The sequence below is a fragment of the Struthio camelus genome, chromosome 3, assembly GCF_040807025.1.
Source record: "Struthio camelus isolate bStrCam1 chromosome 3, bStrCam1.hap1, whole genome shotgun sequence".
NCBI classification, from domain to species: domain Eukaryota; kingdom Metazoa; phylum Chordata; class Aves; order Struthioniformes; family Struthionidae; genus Struthio; species Struthio camelus.
This window is the reverse complement of record NC_090944.1, coordinates 139694319-139717246: the sequence shown is the minus strand read 5'-3', so window position 1 is coordinate 139717246 and position 22928 is coordinate 139694319. Positions and strand designations below refer to the sequence as shown.

General features: G+C 49.6%; 1 protein-coding gene and 1 long non-coding RNA gene across 7 annotated transcripts in view; one reads left to right on the top strand and one right to left on the bottom strand.

Annotated features, from left to right (window-relative positions):
* Positions 1–322: 322 nt before the first annotated feature.
* Positions 323–22928, top strand: part of ARHGEF33 (Rho guanine nucleotide exchange factor 33) — a 35927-nt gene continuing 13321 nt past the window's right edge. For 4 of the 6 annotated variants that reach the window (XM_068940514.1, XM_068940512.1, XM_068940513.1 and 1 more), the window contains exons 1-9: positions 323–530; positions 6541–6695; positions 9902–9951; positions 16107–16271; positions 17633–17754; positions 18657–18799; positions 20162–20215; positions 21474–21689; positions 22321–22450. In XM_068940514.1, coding sequence (XP_068796615.1) covers positions 6674–6695; positions 9902–9951; positions 16107–16271; positions 17633–17754; positions 18657–18799; positions 20162–20215; positions 21474–21689; positions 22321–22450 — 902 coding nt within the window. In that variant the 5' untranslated portion in view covers positions 323–530; positions 6541–6673. Of the gene's footprint in view, positions 531–2656; positions 3084–6540; positions 6696–9901; positions 9952–15116; positions 15197–16106; positions 16272–17632; positions 17755–18656; positions 18800–20161; positions 20216–21473; positions 21690–22320; positions 22451–22928 lie in introns of those variants that run through there. The other 2 variants (XM_009686853.2, XM_009686856.2) reach the window with 2 other exon arrangements.
* LOC104151823 (uncharacterized) lies at positions 15394–16654 on the bottom strand. Its single transcript, XR_695863.2, has 3 exons — positions 16304–16654; positions 16087–16190; positions 15394–15502 (listed from the first exon to the last, which is right to left on the bottom strand). It is a non-coding gene; the product is annotated as an uncharacterized lncRNA (long non-coding RNA).

The window sequence follows — 22928 nt, the reverse complement described above, 5'->3', positions numbered from 1 at the left end:
AAGGCGCGTAGGCGAGCCGCCGTCCTGGCCCTGGTAGCCCTAGGAGACTGAGGGTGCCACAGAAGGTGAGCCGGTCCCACGTCCTTGTCCCCAGCCGCAGGCTGCCTCGCGCAGGTGCCACGGGAGGTACTTAACAGCCACGGAGCTCGGCGAAGTAGCACAGCCCACACCAGGAGCCAGCTCGCGCCGTACGGCCCCCCCCTCCGCCCGGCGCTTTGCGAGGCTTCCCTTTGCAGCAATGTGCAAGTCTAATTAAAAAGGAAAAAAAAAAAAAAAAAGAAAAAAGTCGATAACGTCTTCTTCCAAGCGCACAGTCCTGGTTTTTGCATGGGGATGCAAGGATGTGACCCGAAGATTACGTAATGAGAAGGCATTTGTTATGCTTGCATTTCAAATCAGTGATTAGCATGTGACAGTCCCATCCTGGGAAACGTCAAGCCACCATTGCTCTCCTTTCTCTCCTCTCTTGCACAGTGCTAATTCCCAACTCTGGCAACTGCCAGTGCTGACGGATCTTCAACTAGCCTGGGGTAAGTTTAAAACGTATTCGGCATGGGATGAAAAGAGGGATTAACAATGCCATTTTTCATGTTATTGGGAAAAGCTAGAGCTGTAGCTGTTAAATGCTGCATGGATAGCATATAAGATGGTATTTAAAGTATTTTCTGTCTTCAGTGCCCACGGTTATTTCTGGCTAATTTCTTCTAAGACTGTGCATGGAGATCTACCTTCTCAATGGGCTGGAGAATTCTGTGAGGCTGCATTTATAGTAAGGTCTCTAAAACACCAGGTTGAAAAGACTTCTTTGCTCTTACCATTTAAGAGCTAAATTGAGGTCTCAAGTATTTGAATGATAATGCATTAGAATTAGCTGGAGACAAAGCGTGAGACTCATGAGTAAATCACTGATTTTTTGCTGTCTGTGGACTAGGGGTGTTCTCCAGGGGTGATATTTATAACAGACAGCAATCCTGGCCGGCAGGGTTGTGAGATAGTCACCAGGAAGACTGTGAGCATTTATTTAGGAAAACTGTGGATGTTTAACAACTGAAGGAGCAAAAGTGCATTCAGATTCCCCTGCATTGTTATCCATTTCATGATTTCAGAAACAGAATGGGATGGAAAACCAAACAAACAGTAACTGTTGTCCATCCACGCTAGGTTGCAAATGCTTTACCTAACTTTGTTTGCATGCTGATGCTTGGGGTATTTGGAAGAGAGCCTATAAACAGTGGATTATTTCTCCAAGTTGGGCCATTTCATGTCTGGAGGGAAGCACTGGAAGGGTGAACAGCATCACAGAAGTGCCGCGCAGGCTTCAGGACCTGCCTCCTCTCCCGGTCCCCCTGGCCACGCTCCGGGGCCAGCTGCCCGTGGAAGGTGCCAGGGCAGTATTTTTTCGCTGGACGCTGGTGGCCGGAGTCATGAAGATCACTGACGGCAGAAGTGCCACTCAGCTTTGGTTCTTGGGCTCGGCAGATTCGGGTACAGGAAGAAAGACGGGGACAAAAGGGGAAAACGCTTCCTTTTGCCATGAGGGAGGAACCTGGTGGCTTTATCGTGCTGAATGGATCCTCTGGGCTTTGCTCCGGAGATGTCATGCAAGCTCGATGAGAGCTCCAGGAGGCCAAATCCGAGCTTTAATTCTCAGCTCTGAAGAAACAAGCATGCCTCTTCCAGTTATGGCCGTCCCCAAAGCCGAGGGGCTGTGAGCGTGGGTGGCAGGTGCAGGCAGTCCACTGACGGCTGCATGTGACTGCGTGCTGAGCCTGTGCTGCTGGCAGAGGAACAGCAATAACACCTCTAGAGCTACTTGCTGATGGGGAAACTACCCTGTGGCAGGCTGGCAGCTGAGGCAAACCTTGGATTTGCTGCAGGTGGTTTAGGAAAGTAGCCTCCTGGAGGGCACGCTTGCTCTTGCACATGCATTTGCGTACGTGCATACGGGAAGGGGTTAAGGGAACGGCGCTTGCTCAGCAGTGAGAAAATAAGCAAGCTTTAGGGTGCTGGAGGGCCCAAGGAGGCTGTGGGGTCTCCAGCGTGGGAGATATTCAAACCTGAGCAACCTTGATCTAGGTTGGGCTTAGCCCTGCTTTGAGCAGGGAATTGGACTAGAGACCTCTAGGGATCCCTGCTCACCTAGACCCTGCTGTGAGCCTATGATTTTTGTTCGCTGTCAGCAGAGGCAGGATTTGAACCAGCAGCCCATGTATGGGGTCTCAGGGCCAAATGCCAGTCTTATTTTCCAAGCCGTTTTTGTAACCTTTGGGAACAAGCCAGACGCTTGTCAGCCAACTCGGACTGACTGAAACACTCACCCTTGGTGAGGACAGTGATAACAGCTTCCCCGCTGGCAGTCGGGGGGACAGAGGACAAGCACTCGATGCAGCTGTTCTGAGCTGGCCCAAACCACAGCAAAGTGCATGTTTTGTTTTAGTGCTGAGCAAGGACCAACGAGTTCTGCTCCATATATTTGATAATTCAGAAGAACCAGGGACAGGTAGACAGTGTTGTATATTCACGCAGTCCAGCAGGGATTCCTAAACATTGGCAAGAAGCCAGGAAACTGCAGGCTGCAGCTAAAGGACACCTGAAAGACAGCTGCTCTGGTACGACAAGAAGATTTTCTGGACCCACTTAACCAAGGTCAACCTACTTTGCAGCACGGTCACGTAGCAGAGCTCTTGGTGGTGCTGGAGCAGAAGGGGATCACGGCATCCCCAGTGTCCCAGTTCCAAAGCCTCGCTCCCGGGCTCTGCAGAGGACAGAGACCACACTCGCACCATCCTTGGCCGCACAAGTGGGACGTGGAAGCTTCTCACCGCGTGTGCCATGTGGGTACTGCTTAGAGTTCCCTCTGTGAGGGAAAGTTACTGCCGATATCAGGAACCCACAATGTTTTCATAAGCCAGGAGGCAAGATGCAATGCCGAGGGGTTCCCTCTCAGTCCTCTGCGGCCTAAAGTTAAAAGAGCATGAAAACAGAACAATGATGTGAACTAGCAAGAGCCCTCCTTCTACGAAAACCCCATGTAGGTCACTTTTCTCCTCACTGGACAAATTCATCCATCTGTGTTTTAGGAGGTAAGCAGGCAAACCCTTTTCTTTGTGCTGGATCCGAGCGGTTGCACGGCATCAGCTGTAGCATAGCGGAGGGGAGGATGCCCACCTGTAAGCTTCTCCTCCTTAGCTGCGCCGCCCCATGTGAGGACAAGTTTCCGTGTGGGGCTGGAGGGTCATGGCAGGTGCTCTTTGTTGTACTCTGCACCCTGAACTGCCTGCAGTGAGGCTGACGGCAGAGCCCAGGGGACGTGTCGGGCAGAAATGGGACCTAGACAAAGACACAAGCATTTTGAGGTCTCAGGTACCTGGGAAGAGCTGGTCTAAGAGGGGAAGTAGATAGCACTTCGTAGAACTGAATTATGCTTTAATTCTGGCTTTTCTTCACCTTGGGTGCCTGACATTGCAACCTGTTTCCACGTGGTTTTTTCATGGGTTAGAGTCCCCTGATTAGAGTCCTCCCTCATTTAAAGCTGTGCAGCAGTATGGGTTGGAGTTGCTTGTTTTCCTGTGTTTGCAACTTTTTGAATATGTCTTCTGGCCAAAAAAAGGAAAGAGAAAAAGAAAAAATTCCCCTGGGTGGACATATCTTCCCTCAGTTCCAGTCTTCTCCAACCCTCCTCAGCACAAAAAATATGTTTCCCTTCCCCTCCATGAAGGCTCCGATAACTGAGTGTAAACGCGCCTATGACGTGCACTAAGCAAACTGCCGTCACTAGTGCCCCAGTGAAGATGTGGCCAGCTAACATTGCTCAGCAGTTGAGGGTTGAAGCCGCTGTTCCCAGTTCAGACAACTCTGCCCCTCCCAGCACAGCCCAGCCTGACTCTCCATGCCAGCAGGAACAGGGGCTCTTGCTGGGGCTGGTGCCTAAAGCTGCATCCGAAGTTGTTTACTTAGACCTCTTACCAGTCGAGTCCCAGAAACACACCGCTTCAACCTCAGAAGCAGAAATGAGTTTGGGGACTTCATGGCCCTGCCCTAATTTTACTGCAAAGTCTAAACTTTTATGAAACATACATGCAGAAAATAGTTTTATCTATTCCAGTCGCCAAATTGCGCCCTTCACTCCAGAGCTGTTGGGCGGTTGTCCTCCCACTTGCAACACCGCCCCACACCAAGTGCCCTGGCAGGGTATGGGCACGCCACCCGGCGAAGGCCAGAGGTGTGAATATTGTCACTGGAGATTCAGGGATCCCCAGAATAACTCATCAAGCGGATAGTAAAATTATAAACATCTTTAAGACAGGCTGTGCAGCTGGTGTATTTAGTGGTATATGAATACCATTGGTTCCATACTAATTGAGGACTGTTGACATTATTAGTTAACAATGACATAAAGACATAAATACTGTAACTGGTCTAGTTAAAGGCAGAACTGGTTAAAAAAAAGTATATATTTTTGTTAAAAATAATAAAAAAAATGCTTTTCTGGCCAGAGGCCATGTTGATTGTTTCCACTGAAAATGTTTATCTCAGAGGAGGTTTATATTTCTTTCATTTTTGTTTTGCCTTTTCGATTTGCTCCTTCCCCCCCCCATCATTACAAAAACAATTCTGAATTTTGAATCCAGTTCTCAGTGTTAAAGAAACTGGTCCCAGTTCACTGGCCCCATAACGAAAGCCACAGGAATTTTCCATGGCATCAGCTAATCCAAGCTGTGAGTGAAGTGAGGGCAGCAACTGCTGCAAAAGGTGAAGGGAAAAGTCTGTTTCACTCAGAGACCCAAACTTGTACCTTCTCTTCCTTACAACACTTCCAACTCCTTGATGGTTTTTTTTAGCTACTTCGAAACAACCTAAACCCTGCTGTGACCCTGTTCTCCCCCCTCCCCCCCCCCAAAAAAAAGCTTTTACACTGTTGACTGATAGAAATCAGATTTAATAAAATATTAAATTTATCTCACTGTAACCCTGAGTCTATCTAGTCCAGTCCATTTGTACCAAGTTCCCAACAGCACCAAAGTCTGAAGTTTTGACCTGCTGCCAAGGCTCAGGTGTCCATCCATGTCATCAAAGGAATCCCTGTGGATCCCTTACCAATATTATTACAAGAACTTTGCCCTTTCATTAATCCTTAGGCCCCAGGATATGCTAAACCCCAAATCCCTCCAGCACCATGCTGCAAGCCTCCGTCAGTCCAAGTCTGGACTGCTGGAGGCCTGGACAGCTGACGCTGTGACGGCAATTTGCCTCAAGTGGCATCCCTCCCTGCCGCTCACTAACGTCCGGCACGGCCCCGATCTCAGGGGCGCCGATGGCGTCACCGCCTGCCTCCCTGGGGACCTCACGCACTGCAAACACCAGAAAGAGGAGGCCGGCTGGTGGGTCGTAAACGGCTGGTCCCCAAGCTGCAGCGCTGACTGTGCCTGTTGCAACCACTTTTGCAGCATCTCCTAAAGCCACACGGGGCTTTTCTTGCATCTCTCCGGCAACCAGCTCTTTAATGCTAGGTGACCTCCTCTCTTCCTGCTTCTTCCAAAAAATGGCCCTGGGCTTCTTTGAAGCACCGCAGCCCTCCTGGCTGAGCTGTGTCAGCAGAGCTTTGCAGCATAATTGCACCGGCCTCTCCGATCCCATTAGCAAAGCTACCGAAAACTCACATCTCTCGGCATAGCCTTGGGCATATCTATTAAAGAGGAATGGAGGCGGGGGACTATTTAAGACTCCTAAATCACATCTGGTACAAAAGCAGACTTGAATTAAAACCTGGGGAGTGGAAGAGTAGATGTGGGGCAGTGCCCACACTTATAAGAGAAGTACGGGCTTGTAAGAGAAGTGAGTTAGTGCAATCTGTTTTTCTGAGGCTCTTCCTGCATCATTAATCAGGCATTATCTTAAGATTGTTCCCAAGGTCCTACCACATTTCCAGACTCATGAAACGCTTTATCAAGGAAGCGACTTGGGCACAGCATCATCCTTTGTCAACCCTGGTTTCCAGAGAGGCCGTGTCTCTACCCGTCCAGGTGCCTCGCAGCACTCCTGTGCCTCTCAAAAGTTAGATAATGGAGAGAAAGCAGGCGTGACAGTACAAGTGCTCCTGAACGTGCCCGTGGGATGGCACAGCAGCACTGAGAAGGCAGTATGTCTTTGGCCCGTACACAAGTTTGCAGGACAGTTTGGGTGACCAGTTGCTTATCAAAAGGCCTTTGATCCAGAGCACCCGTGTAAGACGCTTATATGCTTCTGACTGTTCAAAACGCATCTTGTTTTGCTTCTGTGTTTGAACAAGAGGTGTCTTGCTCAGCAAAGAGTCTCTATGGGATTGCACAGTACCTCTTACTCACTTTCCCACATAAGCACAAATGGCCCTGGACTGGGAGGAAAGTGTTTGTACTCGAAGGCCGCTCTGCTTGTGCGGACATTGTGGACCCAAACAAATCTTTAGGATGCCTCGTTCCCTCTCAAATCCCTCCTCCATCTGTTTTCTGCACTTGGAGCCTCTCAGCTCAGTAAACCCTTTCTGCGTCTTTCTGCACTCAGGGTTCAGGCCATCTGACCCATCGCAGAGCTCACATGCGGGCAGCTCTAAACCATGGGATGTTCCCAGTGACCAGCCAGAGACCTCCAGAGTGAGGACAGGAGTCCCTGCGAGGACGCACAGCCTATAGCAGCCATGGATTCAAACAAACAAGAAGGTAAAGCATCCTCTCATTTCACTTGCTGATGGTATGAAATAGAGCGAGGAAGAAAGCTGCCCTCACATGACCTGTCTGTTGGCAGACATCTGCCAGCCCCATGAGAGCACCTCTGAGCTGTGGCAGAACCAGTCGGGCTGTGCACATGTTCCCTTCCTTTAGCTTGGGAGAAATATTTGGGGTTTGAAGTTTTTACTTCTTATTTTAAAAAAACACCTCTCCTTTCCCCTCTGGGAAATAATCCTGTGGCACACGAGATGTGCCATACGGGAAATCATTCTCCCTCTCTTGCCTTGGACCCACCTCTGCCTTGGGATCTACAGAGACTTCACGCTGTCAAAAGCAACATCTTACAGGAAGGCATGGTGAGGATCTGCCTCTCTCTCTCCCACGTGCACTGTCACAAGAGGTTATGGCTCATGTCAGTGCCCCAGTCCAGACTCCTGCTACAGTCAGCAGCATTTCTACCGAGTCTGCAAAGCTCAGCAGCTCCAGGTCCAGGGCTCTAGCAGTTATCAGCTTCAGAAATTCTTTTTGCAGAGGGATGTGGGGCTGGTGGTACTTGCTTTCCACCCCAAACCACTGGGAGCATCGTTGTGCTCGGCCTTGCCACCTCAGAGGTTTGAAGACTGAGGAGCCCTTGAACCTATGAAGAGCAGAACCTTTACCATTGCCCGTGATTATCAACTCAATGAAGACCCTTCCTGTTCGGACGGCCACCTTCCCTCTTAAAAGATGCTCAGTGGTGCCAATGTTCAGTCACGGCACAGGAACCCGAGGAGTTAATTTCTATATTATTATTATTCTAATTTGACTAAATTAGGTCTGTGTACCCAGGCCCCCGCACAACAGCAAGCTGAAAAGGAAATTAACTTACGGATTTTTTCCAATTAATCGGTATGCCCCCATGGGCTGCAGATATTCACTGCAGAAACTGGGAGGTAAGCACAAAGCCCCTGCTTCCCACAGTGCAGCTCAGCAGAGATGACTGGGGGTTTTGGCCGGGTACATACAGGGGTCAGAGAGTGCATCTGCTCATACACGCGGGAGTGGGAGGTAAAATCACAGTAGCAGGGATCCTCTCCCATCTTCTGCCTTTTCTCAGAGGCAGTTCCTAGCTTTGAGTGTGTTTGAGGAGGTTACGGACTCATCCGGATCCAAACCCAAATGAACGAGCCCTGCAGACTTCAGCTCCAGATCTCTGCGTTATAGATCAGTTTGAAAAACCACCCAAAGGAAACGCGAGAACAGAGAGACACGGCCCTTCCTCACTCTACCTCATTTCTGCCTGACATCTCTAGCGCTTCACAGAGCTGAGCATCCAATACCTTTAGCACTTTGCAAAAAACAGCCTCTCCCTGTCTTCCCAGCAGCTATTTTGTATTGTGCTATGAACCAAGAAACATGTCCTCTTGCTCTTTTCGGGTCAGTCATTACCATCCCACAGTAAAAACCCAGTACTAACATTTACATCAGAACAAACACATACCCCAAGGATTCTTCTTGATTTCAGAGGATCTCAGTACACTGGCTGTTTTCCCAAGCCTCGGCTCCAGGAATCACGAGCAAGTGTCATCGGTCAGGCCAAAAGTCAGTGTCCGTTTTGCGGTGTTGCAGAGAAAATCTGAAGACGAACCCAGAAGGGCCACACCTGAAAATAAAAACAACTTGTGATTTAAAAAACGCACCTTGGCCTTTGGTGAGGGCTGGCTGATGGATTTCGAGCCCTGTCAGCTGGCAGTGCTGGTCTTGGTTACTTCTCCGAATCAGCCTGCTGTCCCTTGCTTCCCCCGGCAAGCACCCCGGAGGATTATCTCCCAGAGGGTCAGTGCCTGACCCTGCTGCCAAACCCCATGGCCGCAAGGCAGCGCAGGGAGAAAGTGGCACGCTTTGGTGGAGAGGAGCACCCGGCCTCCCCTCCTACGCCTCTCACTTCCGGGCGTCGCTGGGGAATTTGCTCACGTTCCTCTGAATCAGGACAAATCCTAGAGACCAGAACAGGGCCAAGTTGTAGGTGCCCTTGGCAGTAACCCATATTCCCCCTCAGGGGCAAAGTAATCGGCACGGAGCTGTGCTTTGCACAGCCCTGACTTCCAGGCTTCATCTTTCCACTTGTTAACTGTCCTCCCTAAACCCTTTCTGCGCTCTTAAAGGTAAGGCACTGAGCCTCTGCATCCAGCAAGGACACGAGGAGCTCAGCAAAACGGGCCTCCGGCCACACTGGTGACTGACAGCGTAGAGGGGCGAAGCCAATTCCTGGAGGCAGGAGAAAACCCACGTTGTGAAGGAGCATTGCCAAGGAGAGGTGACCCAGACCAGGAACTGGGTGGCACGGTGCTTTCTGGGAGGTAGGGAGCCTGGTTTAGAGAATAACATGGAATTCGATGGCAACTGGACTGCAATTCCCTCCATGTGCCAAGGGAGCACGCTCAGTGACACCCAGTGACAATTTCTGCACAAGGCTTCTGCACAAATGAGACCATGTTAGAAGAGGAAATAAGTAAACATAGACTTTTTTCCATCAAGAACCCAATAATGCTTAGAGAGAATGCCTCTGCAGCGATCAGATCACTTTTGCAAAACTCTGTGAGCCAAGTGTGGTTTGGAAATGTTAAGCCCACCTCCCTTATACAAGATCAGGTGGGATCACAGCGCCACAAAAGCCCAGGAATTTAAACTCATAAAGGGTGTATTTTTTGGTGTTACAAAACAGACGGTCACTGCTTGGGACCTGTTGTGACAATATATAACTTAGGGCTGAAAATACACTGACTGGATCAGCCATTTATGGGGATAATGAAAATATGTACAATAGAGGATTAAAAAAAATCAACAAAATTACTGACTAAACTGTAATGTTTCAGAGTAAAAACTTGTTACTAAAGGCTGGTACATGGGAATGAACTTCCTGGGAGCAATTTATTCATAATTGTGCATATAGGGTTTCTCACCTCTTTGTATAGATCAGCTCTGGACAGGAAGAGGACAGCAAATGAGGTGAACGTAAGGTCAGAGTTAGCTGAGCCATTCCCATTTTATGACTGCAGTTATTGTACAACCTATATGGTGTCCACATCTCCTAAAGTGAGACTTGAGTCCTTTAGAAACGATTTGTACCTTGAGAGGGACTTCAAATCCTCTGTTCCGGTTATTTATAGCAACCATAATAAGTCATTTTAATTGACTGAAGTTCTTTATTCCCGCAGGAGAGACTGAAAGTGTGCCTGTGAGTAACCCTGCAACACAGATTTCCCAGGTAAAAATGAGCAAAATGCCCTGAATAACTCCATGAGTTTGAAGAGTTACTAATAGATAACCAGTAGTTGCAAAGCTAAATCCAGTGGGGAAAGAAATGTATGCACTTACAAGGAACATGGCAACCAAAACGTGCACACTGCATGAATAAATGTCATACATATCATCTCTTGAGCCTCATCTCAAAAGACACTCCAGTAAAATTTCTCCGCTCGCAACCAGTTGTGTTTAGACAGGTGATTTGTGCGCTCAGCTAAGTAACTAGCTGGCATCAATTAGCACCAATTAGAGACTGTCAATTTATTGGGCTGGAGGGAGATTACATGGCTGAGCTCTGATGAGCTTTCAACCAAATCGGATGAACTACCCCAGGAGCAAGGACGTGTTGATTGACCTGGGGAGGTCTTCTCCAGCAGGCAGCAAGTCTCCCGGGGGGCTCTGAAGTTATCCTGGCAGCTTCGCAGCTCCTTGGACCAAAGGGTGCTATTACCTGATACTCCAGTGCAGCTGGGCAGGAAAGCTTTGAGTCTTGCTGCATGTCTCTGCCTGGCGCCCCAGCCAGGAGCTGGGAAACCCTGAGCTTCATCCCCGCTGTGGCTCATGGTGCTCAGGACTTCCAGAGCTCTGTGGCCACTCCTTGATGTGACATTTGTGCTGCAAATAGCCACTGTGAATGTGAAAGATTGTCTATTTCATGGCCCAGGGAGCTCCTTCCTGTGAAATGCAGTTTCAGTGTCTCCACGATGATGTTTCCTAGGCATTTCCATTCTGTAGGAAATTCGAAAGAGTTTTGAGCAATTTAAACCTTGGTCCAGTTCGATCTGGAGCTGCATTTTGAGAGCGCAACATTTCCCTCACTGGAAATCCTGGCTATCTGAGACCACCCTAGGCACCTTTGCAACACTAATGCCCATAATCGCTTGTAAGTGCAACATGGCAAGTGGTTGTAGAGTTATGGGTGCCCCTTGCCCATAATGGAGAAGGTACAGCACTGCAATATCAAGGCAGTTTCCCTTGTTTCCTCCTCTTTTCTCATCCAGACAGCTCCGAGCAGGAGCTGCGACTGGGTTGCTGAAGAGCCCAGGGCGGTGGGTCCAACGGGCCTGGAAAGCTTACCAGCTGTAGGGCCAGTGTGCTGGGAAACCTCCCCCTCTGCAGTGCTGAGGGAACACTGTGCACACACGTACTGCTTTCCAGAAAAACCCAGCTGAGATGCGGACACCCTAAAGAATTCTTTCAATTAAAGTTACCAGCTCACTGTTCCCTTCTGCACCAGCGAGGGCCCTAGGGACACTGCGATTACCAAAAAAGACCTCAGAGACGTGAAATGAGCTGAGAAGTGCAGTGTGCTTGCAGCTCCCTTTAAATACCTCCACCCTTCTCTTTTGTCCTTACCCTTCCGCTCTTTCTTTATTCCCACCGTCCTTGCCTGTAAACGCTAGATATACCCTTAGGGTCAGGCTCTGCTGCTGTCAGCTCTGCTGACTTCCCGCTATGAGGCATCACAAGCCTTCCTAACGCTTGGTTGCAGAAGTGCTGCCTTTAAACATAAGACCAAATAGCTGCACTAGAAATTTGTTTTTTCCCTAATAAGAGCATGCAGCAAGCAGCTCAGGAAAATCAGATCCAGACTTTGTGGAAAGTATTAGATATTCTGCCAAATTAGTTTCAGGTAATGTCACTAACAAGACAGGAGAGCCCTCTTTTGCATAACACAATATTTACTTACCTCGCCAGATCAGCCATATCTGAAGATAACGCAAAGTGATGGATAGCAGATAAGCTGGGGTAAGCTGGGAAGTAACACAGTTTCAGTGTCTCCACATTGATGTTTTCTAGGCACTTCCAGTCTGCAGGAAACACAAGTGTTTTGAGCACTTTAAACCTTCAAGGTTTAAATCTTCAAGGCCATAGGAGGTCTTGCTCTTTTCTAGGATATATTTATAACAACAGAGTTATTCATCTGCAGGATTTCTTCATCACAGACTTGTTTCCTACTGGCTTGGACAGGCTCCAGCTCAAGGTCCCCAAGAGCAGGCCCAGTGCTAGCATAAGGACCATATGCAGCACGTGCAGAACAGTGATCCCTTTGGAGGTGCAGAGCCCTGGACAGCCTGGCTGGCTGGTGCTGGGGAAGATGTGTGGTGACACAGCTTGTGGCAGTGAGGGTTCATCCTCACCTTCCCAGCAGCAGCAGGGGCAGTAAACCCAGCTTACAAAGGCTCTCCCCTCTGCTTTCTGTCCCATGCCCATCCTTCTGCAAGCTATCCCCATCTCCTGGTTATGACCCTCTTCCTTGGGCTGCCTCAAAGTCTCAGAGCAAAGCTTTAGACATCAGGGACAGTCATGACGTTCTGCAAATAGAACCCACTAAGCAACAAAGTCTAACCATCCATCCCAGTTTTAGGTCTATAGGTTATACCTCCACGCCGAGATCATCTGTCTTGGAGGGGGAGGCTCTGCAGTTTTGCTGCCTCCTGCCCACCCTCTGGGGACAGCACAGCAGATGAGACAGGAGTAGAGGCTCAGCAAAGGGGATTTCATGGCTGTTACCACTTCACTCTTACAAAGCAAAGTCAAAACCATGCCGAGACGCGCTTCTTGCATGTCTTGTGATCTCACCCTTCCAGGCTGTGCATGGTCATACCTTCTAGCCATTACTTCCTTCATACGGTCATGGTTCCCCCTCTGCGTTGGGAAATGCTTGCTCTCCTCTCCAGGTGGACTTCTACATAGACTTCATATTCCTGTAGGGTGGAGGTCAAGTGAGAGTCACAAGTGATTGCTCATCACTGTCCTCTTGATCAGAGTCATGCAAAGCATGGAGGAGAATCCTTCATTTCCAGCGGGCAGTTACTTGCTGTTGCTAGAGGTCTTACATGCAGGGCTTTTCCACACAGAGCTGATAAACAGCAGGGCAGCAGGTAAAATGAGAGCTAGCCTCCCCCCCCTCAAAGACATCACTTGTTACAGATGCATGGTGCTGGTTCCCACACTGCACTGCTGTCAGGTTTGAGGGCCACACTGCAAAGGCAGCTGGTTGCTGAAATGTCTATGTCATACTGGATTATTTAGATTCCTAAGTTTTTTTGGAACAGGTCTTTCCCAGTTCTGGGACAGGCTCTAAGGATTCCCTGTGACCATGCCGGTTCATTTATCTTCAAGGCATTAGATAGCTCAAATTAACTCAACTAAGGTGCGTTCCTCTTCAACTGTATTTGTTCCCATGAATAGGTGCGTCAGGACAACACGTTACAGCTAAACTCTTGCCAAGTCTCCATGGCAGTATGAAATCTGTCTTTTTTGGTACGTGTTGCACTTTAGAAACTGTAGAAATACTGGATTCGCTCGACTTTCCAGGGGCTCACAAACCAGTGAATTATCTCTCCAGGCCCACAGGCATAAGCACATGGGCAAGACATAAGCATGAGCCGACGCTCTGAAGGCTTCCATTTTTTTGTAATAACTCAAGGGATTTAAAGGATGGTTTTCTGCAGCTTGTTATTAGAAATGAGCTCAAACTGAAACCCAGCGCTCAAGTACTACACCATGCTTGGCAGGAGTTTAAAGATAATGTGTTGCTTTTAAACCACTCCATTTGATTTGGGGTCAAACCTGCATCCAACACCACAAGGCTGTTTATGCTTCGTTTCTGTGCTCCTAGCACTGAGGGCAGCAGAGGAGGGAGTTCTGGCTGAGCCCGGCTCTCAGGGTTTCAGCACTTCATGTCCAGCTGTACAAATCCTGGCAGATGTGGCTGACTGGGGTCACTGCTGCTTTCATCCATCACATGGCAACAAAGGGAAATGAGAGTAGAAGATGCGTTTTGGTGTCTGAAATATCCACTGCCAGCTCCAGCTGCATGGGGCTGAGGAAGGGCATACTGGGCACAACAGGGCCAGGCTGGGATCTGGAGCGTTCTCCTGAGGAGTAGACAGAGAAATCAAACTAGCCGAATGACTAGGAAAACTGAGATTGGCCAATAGCGAACCCTACAATAACAACGGACTGCGTGCCTTTAGATGCATCTGCTTTGATACAGAGGGTACTTAGTCCAGTTTCCAGTCCAAATCTTTCCTTCAGCTACCCAAACTCTGCTTTTGGAGAGGGTTTCAGTATACATGGACAGTGAATTCTCTACAATAGCACTTTTTTTGCTGACTTTGATGACATCCAGCAGTTTTTGTCTCTTAAAACCTCAAGGTCAGCACTGTCTCCCATCCCTGTAACTTCTGCAAAGGATCCATCTAGTTTACCCCCACGCTGGAAGCACCCGAGGAGAATATGGCCAGGCTCGGTGGTGGGACATTTCAATTTGGGCTTACTCTCCCCAGAGAGAGATATCTCCAGAGCCAGCTTCCAGATCACTTCCCCTGCTAGCAGGACTTGGAGGATGACAGGCCTCCATCCTGAAACAGATCTCTCAAATGGGTCTGAAGCATCACAGCTTTTCACTTGGTGGAAAGTGTAGGATGTCCAGCCCTGATGCTAGGGAAATGAGCCGTACTGTGTAAGGCACTGGCAAGCACCAGTGAGTAAAGGCATGGGAACGTTAACATTTTGGACAGTTGCAACACTTTTTGTCCCTTCATTTCTCCAAGTTTGTCCGTTAGGATGTTTCACGATGCCAGGATCACCTGGTTCACCACCCTGGGCTTTGATAAATGGGCGGATATCAGATGCGGTGTGTGCATTGCCCCCTGTAGCAGCACAACTCCAGCAGCTGCTCTGAGCACAGTGCCCAAACAGCCCCTCTACCCCTTCCAGCTACCCTCGCTGCTGGGTGTGCTCTGGTCCCAGTGGTGCTATGAGATCCCTGGGTGCTCTCACAGCTAGGCAAGGCTGAGGTTTTTCCGCCCCAGTGCGCTCCTAGTCCTCTCTCACTGGACGCCTGCCCCTACGGGAGAGGGAGGAGGCAGGTGAGGGAGCCCTTCGCAGCTCTGGAAATGTGTCCAGCCAGACCAGCCTGGGGGACCGCGGGGCAAGCGTTGGGGCAAGAGTGGGGATGTCAGGCAGACGTCCTCTGTAAAGACGCTGCTGGTCCGCTCCACAGCGGCGGTGACCGAGGCTGTCTTGACCAGAGGAGGATGGTGTATGCCATTGCCCTGAGGTATCGGAAGCCATCTCTGCTCCATTTACAGGACTCAAGCGCCTGAGTTCCCCGGGGTGGCTGTCCTCTTACCATCAGTGCTCCAGTTTTGGACTCAGTTTATAACCAGATGTTAGGCCGAATTTCTGTTGTAAAGGTAAAAACCACTGGTACCGAAGCGCCTTGGGCCGCGACCTAGCTGTGGGCTTTGTGCAGGCAGAACGAGAGCCTCGCTGATGGCAGTGGGGGCTGAGTTCAGGGTCGCCGGCCCGAGCTATCCCCGAAGAGGGTGTCCCCGCTTAGCCCTCCGCAGGCTGCCTCTTTCCCTAGTGTCCACCTCCAAACCTGCCTTGTCTGCTCACTCTGCGAGCCTGGCTCAGCCCGGTCTGCCTCCTGCTTCGCCCGGCTGTCAACCGGCTGCCTCCAGCTTAGGTTGTGAGCTTTTCCGGCAGGGCTAGGGCCTCTAGGGATAGAAAACAGCAACGGTGGGCACGTTGTCTTTGTATGCCAGGAGAAGCCCCCCCCCCTCCCCGTTACAAGCTAAAGAGCTGTTTCCCTCCCTGGAAAGGGCCCACTGACAAAGGACATGGCTTCTCCGCAGCCCTCTGAGAGCCAGGAGGTGTTAGACCTGCGCAGCAAGAGCACCAGCCCTGGGAGCATGCAGGGGAAGGAGGCCCTGCTCCAAAAGGGTCATGTTCTGGGTTGCTCAGCTGCTTTGGGGATTGAAAATCTGGCTGCTGTCACTGCAAACCTGCAAAGCGTGTTTCAGGCTGTCCTCTCCTGCTGGAGATGGACAGGCTGCAACCTGCCAGGGAGCATGGAAAAACTCCGGGGCTGGCAAGGGGCACTTTAATTGTCCGAGACAAACAACTCCTACCCCGTGCCGAGGCTGCAGCAGGAGCTGAACCTCCCCCCATGTCTCCCAGCCATGACAGGAGGAGGAGAAAGAGGACAGCACCTTACAGGACGGGTTACACCCAGTCTTTGCGCCATGGGTGACCCTCGGGGACACAGCCACCTGTGTCTGGGAGGAGGGACTGAACCCACCGTGTTTGTGGTTCCTCTAGTTGCAGGCATTAGCCTCTGAGTTGAAGGCGGGTTTCACAGAAGCGATGCAGGAGCTGTCACGAATCCAGCATGGCGAGTATGCCCTGGAGGAGAAGGTCAAGAGCTGCCGCTGTGCCATGGAGGAGAAAGTGGCTGAGATGAAAAACTCCCTCAACACGTTCAAGGTAGGAGCGTGACTGGTGGGAGGGATGCCTACTTGCCACGTTTGCTCTGGCGGCACGGGGCAGCTCTCCCTCATCGATCCTTCCTGCTTGAGAAGGGAACAAACTGGCAATTATTTGCAGATGTAGTTGGTGCAGTACCTTCTGCCCTGGGTTCCCCCCACAAAGAGAGCTGGGACTCTCACCCAAACGTTACCTATGCCCTGGTCTGTTTGGGCTTCTCAAGGGGCCACAAGGCAGTGCTGCCTGCTGCCTCGGGCACAAGGGGCCTGTGTTGAGGGCTGCACATGTGACACGCTATAGGCACACGGTGCGCTTGTGGGTTGCTGTGCCCCTGCGCCGTATGTCTCTCTGGGTCAGGTGGGGGCATTTCCTGCAGGAACCAAAGCCGCTCGTGGGCAGGGAATGAACACAAAACCCTAAAACCTTTTGAAGTTGCATTCCCACGCGGTTGGGAGGAAGCGCTGCCTGGTTTGATCTGGCCCAAGAGGCTAAAGACAAAGGGCTGCAGAGAGAGCCTAGTGAGAGGGCTCGGTGTGCGCTTCAAACCAGCCAGCAGCTCCCCGCAGAAACTGGATCATTGCCTGTGAGGAGGCTGGCAGAGGACCTGTTTTATTGTTTTTATGGTAAATTTTCCCCAAGAGGTTTTGCTGAGTCAATAACACCTTGTGAAGATAAGGAGGGCTACTTACCGGAAAAGCCTGTTGTTGCCCCTGTGGCAGGGAGAGACAGTTGGCACTGAGCAGAAGGTGGTCCTGTGCTTCTAGCTGAGCAAGGAAGATGGCAAGAAGCATAAGGGCACATGCTGGTGGTCGTAAAGCAGCCAGAGGCAGGGTTATCTAGCACATCCTTATGGGGCAAAAAGGGGTTTTAAAACCCAGATGCAAGGAGTTAAGCCAGCAGCAGGAGGGGCAAAGACTACTTTCCCTCTGCCTCATGCTCATGTCCATCATCTAATAGTGGGGTTGAGCAGCTCCTGGTGAAGCCTCTTCCTTGCTAGGGAAAAAAAAATCCCTCTCCTGCGATTTACAAGAAATTCTTGAGTTCCTCTTCTCCATTCTGCTGATCACGTTGATGAAACCTGCAGGAATTTCATGCGTCGGAGAGCTCTATGTCCATGCCAGGTCTGGCTGAAACTGCCTGAGGGCTGCTGGGGGAACACATGCTGACCGTGAGCCACATGCACAGGGAGGTTACAGTGGGCCTTGTTTCCTTGGGAAACAGGGCTAAAAAGATAGCTTCGAGGCTTGATTGACAAGAACTTATACGCATGACTGATCACACTGGGATCTGGGCCAACAAGCGCAATGTGTGAATAGCTATGCTGGGACACTGGGAACATTGTGCTTTTGTTTGTTTTTCAGGAGGAGCTCAGCGATGCAAAGTCAATGATTGAAGAAATCAGCGCCAAGCAGGAGGAAATGCAACAGAAAATCGAGCAACTGCAGCAAGAGAAGCGGCGGGAATCCCGGAAAGTGAAAGCGAAGTAAGGGCCTGAACTCCAGGGCTCCGGATGGGCTTATTAACGCCGGTGTCCGTTTTGGTTCATTTCCTTATGGCTTAATTTCTTAATCTTTTCCTGGCTGGGCATATGCATAAACCCTGACTACTAGTGGCAGCTCCAGCCTTCAGTTCACCCCAGGCTTTTAGACATATACTCACTGAGCAAACACAGCAGAAAAACAGCAATGCTCAGTGGGATTCTAGCAGAGAAAAGTCCCAGCGGCTCCGGGGGAAACGAAGGCCTGGTGACACGCACAGACCTACCGGAGACGTGTTGGGACAGGAATACTTGCGACAGGGGCCTCCCTCACCATTAAAAGCTGTTGCTAAGCCACCCTATCCGACAATAGCAGTGCAGTTTCCCCTCCCTTCTCGCACTGCGAAGCGTGCGGGACTCGACGGGCACCCGAAGGTGCAGTCATGCTCTGCTCCCTTGTCAGCAGCCTTTTCTTCTCTGAGTGGGGACCCGTGGGAGCATGTTTTCACACCGCTGGGCCACGCTGTTACCGTGAGGAGGCAGATCGCTCGTCCGCCCTGGCCGCGACGAGCCTCCCTTTGAAATGCAGTTCGGATGATGGACGTACGACTGCCTCGATGCAAATCTAGGCTAGCCCCCGAGCTAATTAAGCCATTTAATTAGCTGAGATATGTCCTGCAAAAGAGCAGGTCTGAAATAACTTTCTCCTATAGCCAGTGGAAGTTGCGTCTAGGATATTGTTCACAAACTGCATCAAAGCCAACTCCGTTCCTGGTGTCTGCTTCAGTTGTTCTACTTCTTCTGCCTCTGCGCTTGTGCTTATGTCGGTGCCTGCCACAGCTGTAGTGTAACTAGAAGCGTCTTCGGTAGCATTCACACTTTCTGTCTCATTCTTTGTATTTGTACAGAAGAGCGCAAAAGGATGACCACGGGTCACAGACAGTACCTACGCCTCTCCAAGGCAGCCCATTTCGATCCATTAACCTCCCAGATCCTGTGCTGATCAATGAAGATTTTACTAGTCTTTTGCACAACGTGACCTACGAAAAAGGTAGGAGACAGCCAGAGTAGGCAAGCGCAGTGCTTTTCTCGTGGAAAAAAAACTGCAGAAAAGGTCACTAGGGCAAGACGACACCAAGTTTTGCTCAGGTGCCAGTGGCACAGAAAGAGAGCGGGGTGGTGCTGCCTCCAGCAGCACTGCTCCTGGGTCTGTGCGTGCACCTCAGCGCCGTGTCTCAGGAAGGCAAGCATGGCCTTGGTGCCGGCCTGGATGCAGAAGACTCTGAATGCTGCCCCAAGAGCCATTCATTGCCTCCTTCAAGAAAAAGGGAATCAGGCTGCATCTTATCCCTTCTAACGCTAGCGGTACGCACACGAGCGAGTAGGGACTCCTGATGGAAATACTACAACCTGTGGATGTGTTTTTGTGTAAGGGAACAGGGCATAGAAAGGAGAATCACAGGGGATTGGGCTGAGAGAGAACATGTGGTATCATCGAAAGGACGTACCAGTGGTTGATGTGACAAGGGGACATGGCAGTTGGTGCATTAGTTGGTGCACGGCAGCATCCGGCTGGTGTTGGAGATACTCACCGTGGGCTGGCTGTGTCCCTGCCCTTTACTAGCTGCTGAAGGCTACCACATGGGGTTAGGGTTACACCTTGACCCAGAGAGACACTTCCAAATGTGCTTCCTTGTGAAGGTCAGAATCAAAGGTGATGGCCCCCGAGTCTTTTTTTTTTTTTTTAAAAAAAAAAACTTCTGGGAGTTTAAACTTGTCTATCACCCTCTTGCTGTTCAGCAAAACAAAAACATACACATTTAAAATGTGCATGCAAAGGTACAAAAGTTGAATGAAAACAAAGTGCCATTTTCTATTCTGCTCTGCTCAGAATCTGGCCAGTTATGGGCTCCCTCTGCCCTGCTCTGGGGTGGTACGTCAGCTCTCCCCCACATATCCCTCATCCCACAGCTGCCTCTTAGCTGCTTCTCCCGCTGCCCTTTGCTTCCGGTTGTTTGACACCTCCACTCTTCCCTAAGCTCCTCCTCACCCAAAATAGCAGCCGGGTCACTGTGGCAGGCCTCCATCCTCTCACTCTGCCTGCCATGTTTGTCCTACCTGACTTGCACGCCCTGAGCAAGGACAAGCCAGGCCTGCTCACGCTCCTCTGAGGTACTACAGCACCAAGCCCAAATGGGACTCCACATTAGCTCGCCTGCAGGTGCTACTGAAATGAAGATCAGAGGCCCAACGGTAAAGAGCAGCTTTTTCCTCAGCAGAGGATTTAACAGGGGTGTTCCCAGACCAAAAATGTGAGAGGCTAAAAGATCTGACCGTACGGACGGGGTTCGGCTGGAGGAAGTCTACTCTACAGCCATTTCCTCTCATTAAATTTTTCTTTGTTCTTCAACAGTGTCTGACACCCGGATCATGCCAATGGGAGAAGGGAGCGTGAAAGTCATAGCAGGTAGGTCATGTCCAGGTAGGAAAATATCCAACTGTTAAAATGCAGCAGGACAATGATTCAATTACAGTGCCTGCTGTACTGCACTGAAGAACTGCTTTCAAGGAACGCGTTTCACAGCAATGACTTTCTTTTCACTGTGCACCTCCATTTTCATGTGGCAGTTGAGCTATCAGGGCAAATGCGGGTCCCTGAAGTGCTGAGTAACTGCTGGACAATGTGAAGCACCGATATTTGGCAGGCACAGCATTTCTGCTGCTGCTTGTGTAGGTTCCAAGGCCTTTTGCAGAGAGGAAGAATTGAGGCTCACTGTAAAGGCATAGACTAATCACTGAGACATTCTGCCACGTGGCAAGAGATGGCTTTTACAGCGACTACCCTCCGGGTAGGGGCGGTGAGCTGCTTTATTCGCCCACCAGCTTCCAAACAGATTGCTCACAGACGTGCCTGAAGAGTTAGAGAGAAAAAGTTTTCTGTGGCAAAATAAAAATGGGTAAGAAATAAGAGAAGGATGTAGTAAGGGCACACTGAGGATCCTGCTCCCCCCCCAAAAAGAGGGCAGGTGAGAACAACCACCAGAGGTTTACAGTATTCACTAGAAGTGCTTAATGTTCCAGATGGCTCTTTCACCTCAATCCACTGAAAGAAGAAGAGAACAAGAACTACGGAAGGTGGTTCATTGCAACCCAAATTCAAACTATTTGCGCTAAAGCAATTCTAGCCCTATAGCACTAACATGTCCTCCCCTACCTTCTCTATGATTTAATAGCCTCAGACTACCTGTCCTGCTGCTGCTGCATAATCACATTACGCTAACAAAAACTGTAAGAGCCATGACAGTTTTTAATCTACTGGGAGTGCCATTTAAATCCTAATTCTAATAATAATTCCCGTTTCTACAATACCTGTAGAATGTCATATTACCAATGTCATATTACCAAGTCCTGAAGCGTCCCAAACACCATACCTGGAATATGTATTTTTTCTTTTCTAACACATGTATCTAATTTTGGACCTTAAGTGGTCAGAAAATAAAGCAATCGAGTTTGGAAAAATGCTTGTTTTGCTGAAGTGCCCAGCAACTGCACTTCTGCTCAGAGCTATAAATTAACTCTATGAGGCTACGCCACTTGTTAAGCACCAAGAACGCTTCAAGCTCCCCTTTCAGCATTTTACAGGGAAAATAATGCAGGTTAGCTGCCTGCTTCAGCATACCTGTTGACTGAGACGACACGGTCCATGCCGCTGCTTGCCATTGCAGGAGCAGCCATAGAGACGGATGATGGCCTCAAGCCTTCCTTGACAACGGAGGGTCAGTCAAAGGTGCATCTGCCATCGACAGTGTGGAAGCAGCCTAAGGACACCAAGGAGTGGGGAGATGAATATATATCCAAAGAGCAACCAGAGAGAGGGAAAGATATGGGCCCAAGCAGATACAGCTCAGCAGACAACATTATATGTGAACCCTCTTTGGCGGGTAAGGGCAGAGGGGAAAACTGCAGCCAGAGAGGCTCAGAGCTGCACTTGCATCTGGTGGGAGATGGCAATGACCCTTTACAGATGGAGACAAACAAGCCCGTTTCCCCTGCTGGGAGGGAATCCCTCAGGGCATCAGAGTCCCCAGGACCCTGGCCTTTGTATTTGCTGGTCTAGGCTGTCAAATAAGATAATCCCAAACACACTCTGCACCCAGGACACCCATCCTCTGTTCCAAGACCTGGCAGGTTCAGAGAGCTGGTGGGGTTGCGACAGTAGAGCTGGGGAAGTGGGTGGGAAATACAACTTCTCATTTTGTAGGACACTGGATGTGAATCTCTGGTATGAGTTGTTTTGCCCTTGGTGCTTGTTTTGTTTTTCCCAAGATCTCTGAAAAAAGCTGGAATCCCTGAGGTGAAACATGTTTGCTGTAGCATCAGGCTAGAATATCCTATTTTGGGGAAAGCTGACATACAAAGAAAAGACATTGATCTCACTTTTCAACAGTTTCTTCTTTCATGATTTAATGTCAGATCACCAGACAAAACGCAGCCTAATATGATGCTGTCCTTGGGGTCAGTTTTTCCTTTTTTGTTTTTTTAAAATTCAACTTAACCCTTTTTTTGTGGAAGCTAAAAGGCAGAACATCGCTTTGGAGCTGCTGGAGTCAGAAAGGAAATATGTAATCAACCTTTCCCTAATTCTGAAGATCAAGGCCACATTGCAAGGGCCAGATGTGAAAAGGAGCACCAAAGAGAGAAGGTATTTGATAGAATATTCTTTCTGTTTCATCCCCTCACCTAGTTCATCCACACAGAGATATTTAAACATTTAAGGCTTATTTCTAGTTGAAAACTGGAGGCACTGGAAGGTTTTTGCAGGGATTACAGACGTTCCTGCCAGTTTGTTGCAGTAGCAAACCCCCGAAAACTGTAAATTTGTATGACTCAAGACAGACATTGAAATTTCCTCCTGATACCTCACTGATGTTGGCAAGCGCTCACTCTACAAAGGCACCCTTTTCTTTCACGTTATGATCACGCAATCACTTGCCAGATCACTGTACAAAAATGTCTCGTGCCATCCCTCTCTTAAGGACAGATGGCCAGCAATTATCCAGCGTGACCATGCTTACACTGAAAAAGCAGTTGTCACAGATCGCGTTATTTCCCCAAATTTGTACTTTGCTCCAATTTACCATTTCTGCGAGGAAAAAAAAAAAAATCACACCAACTATTTT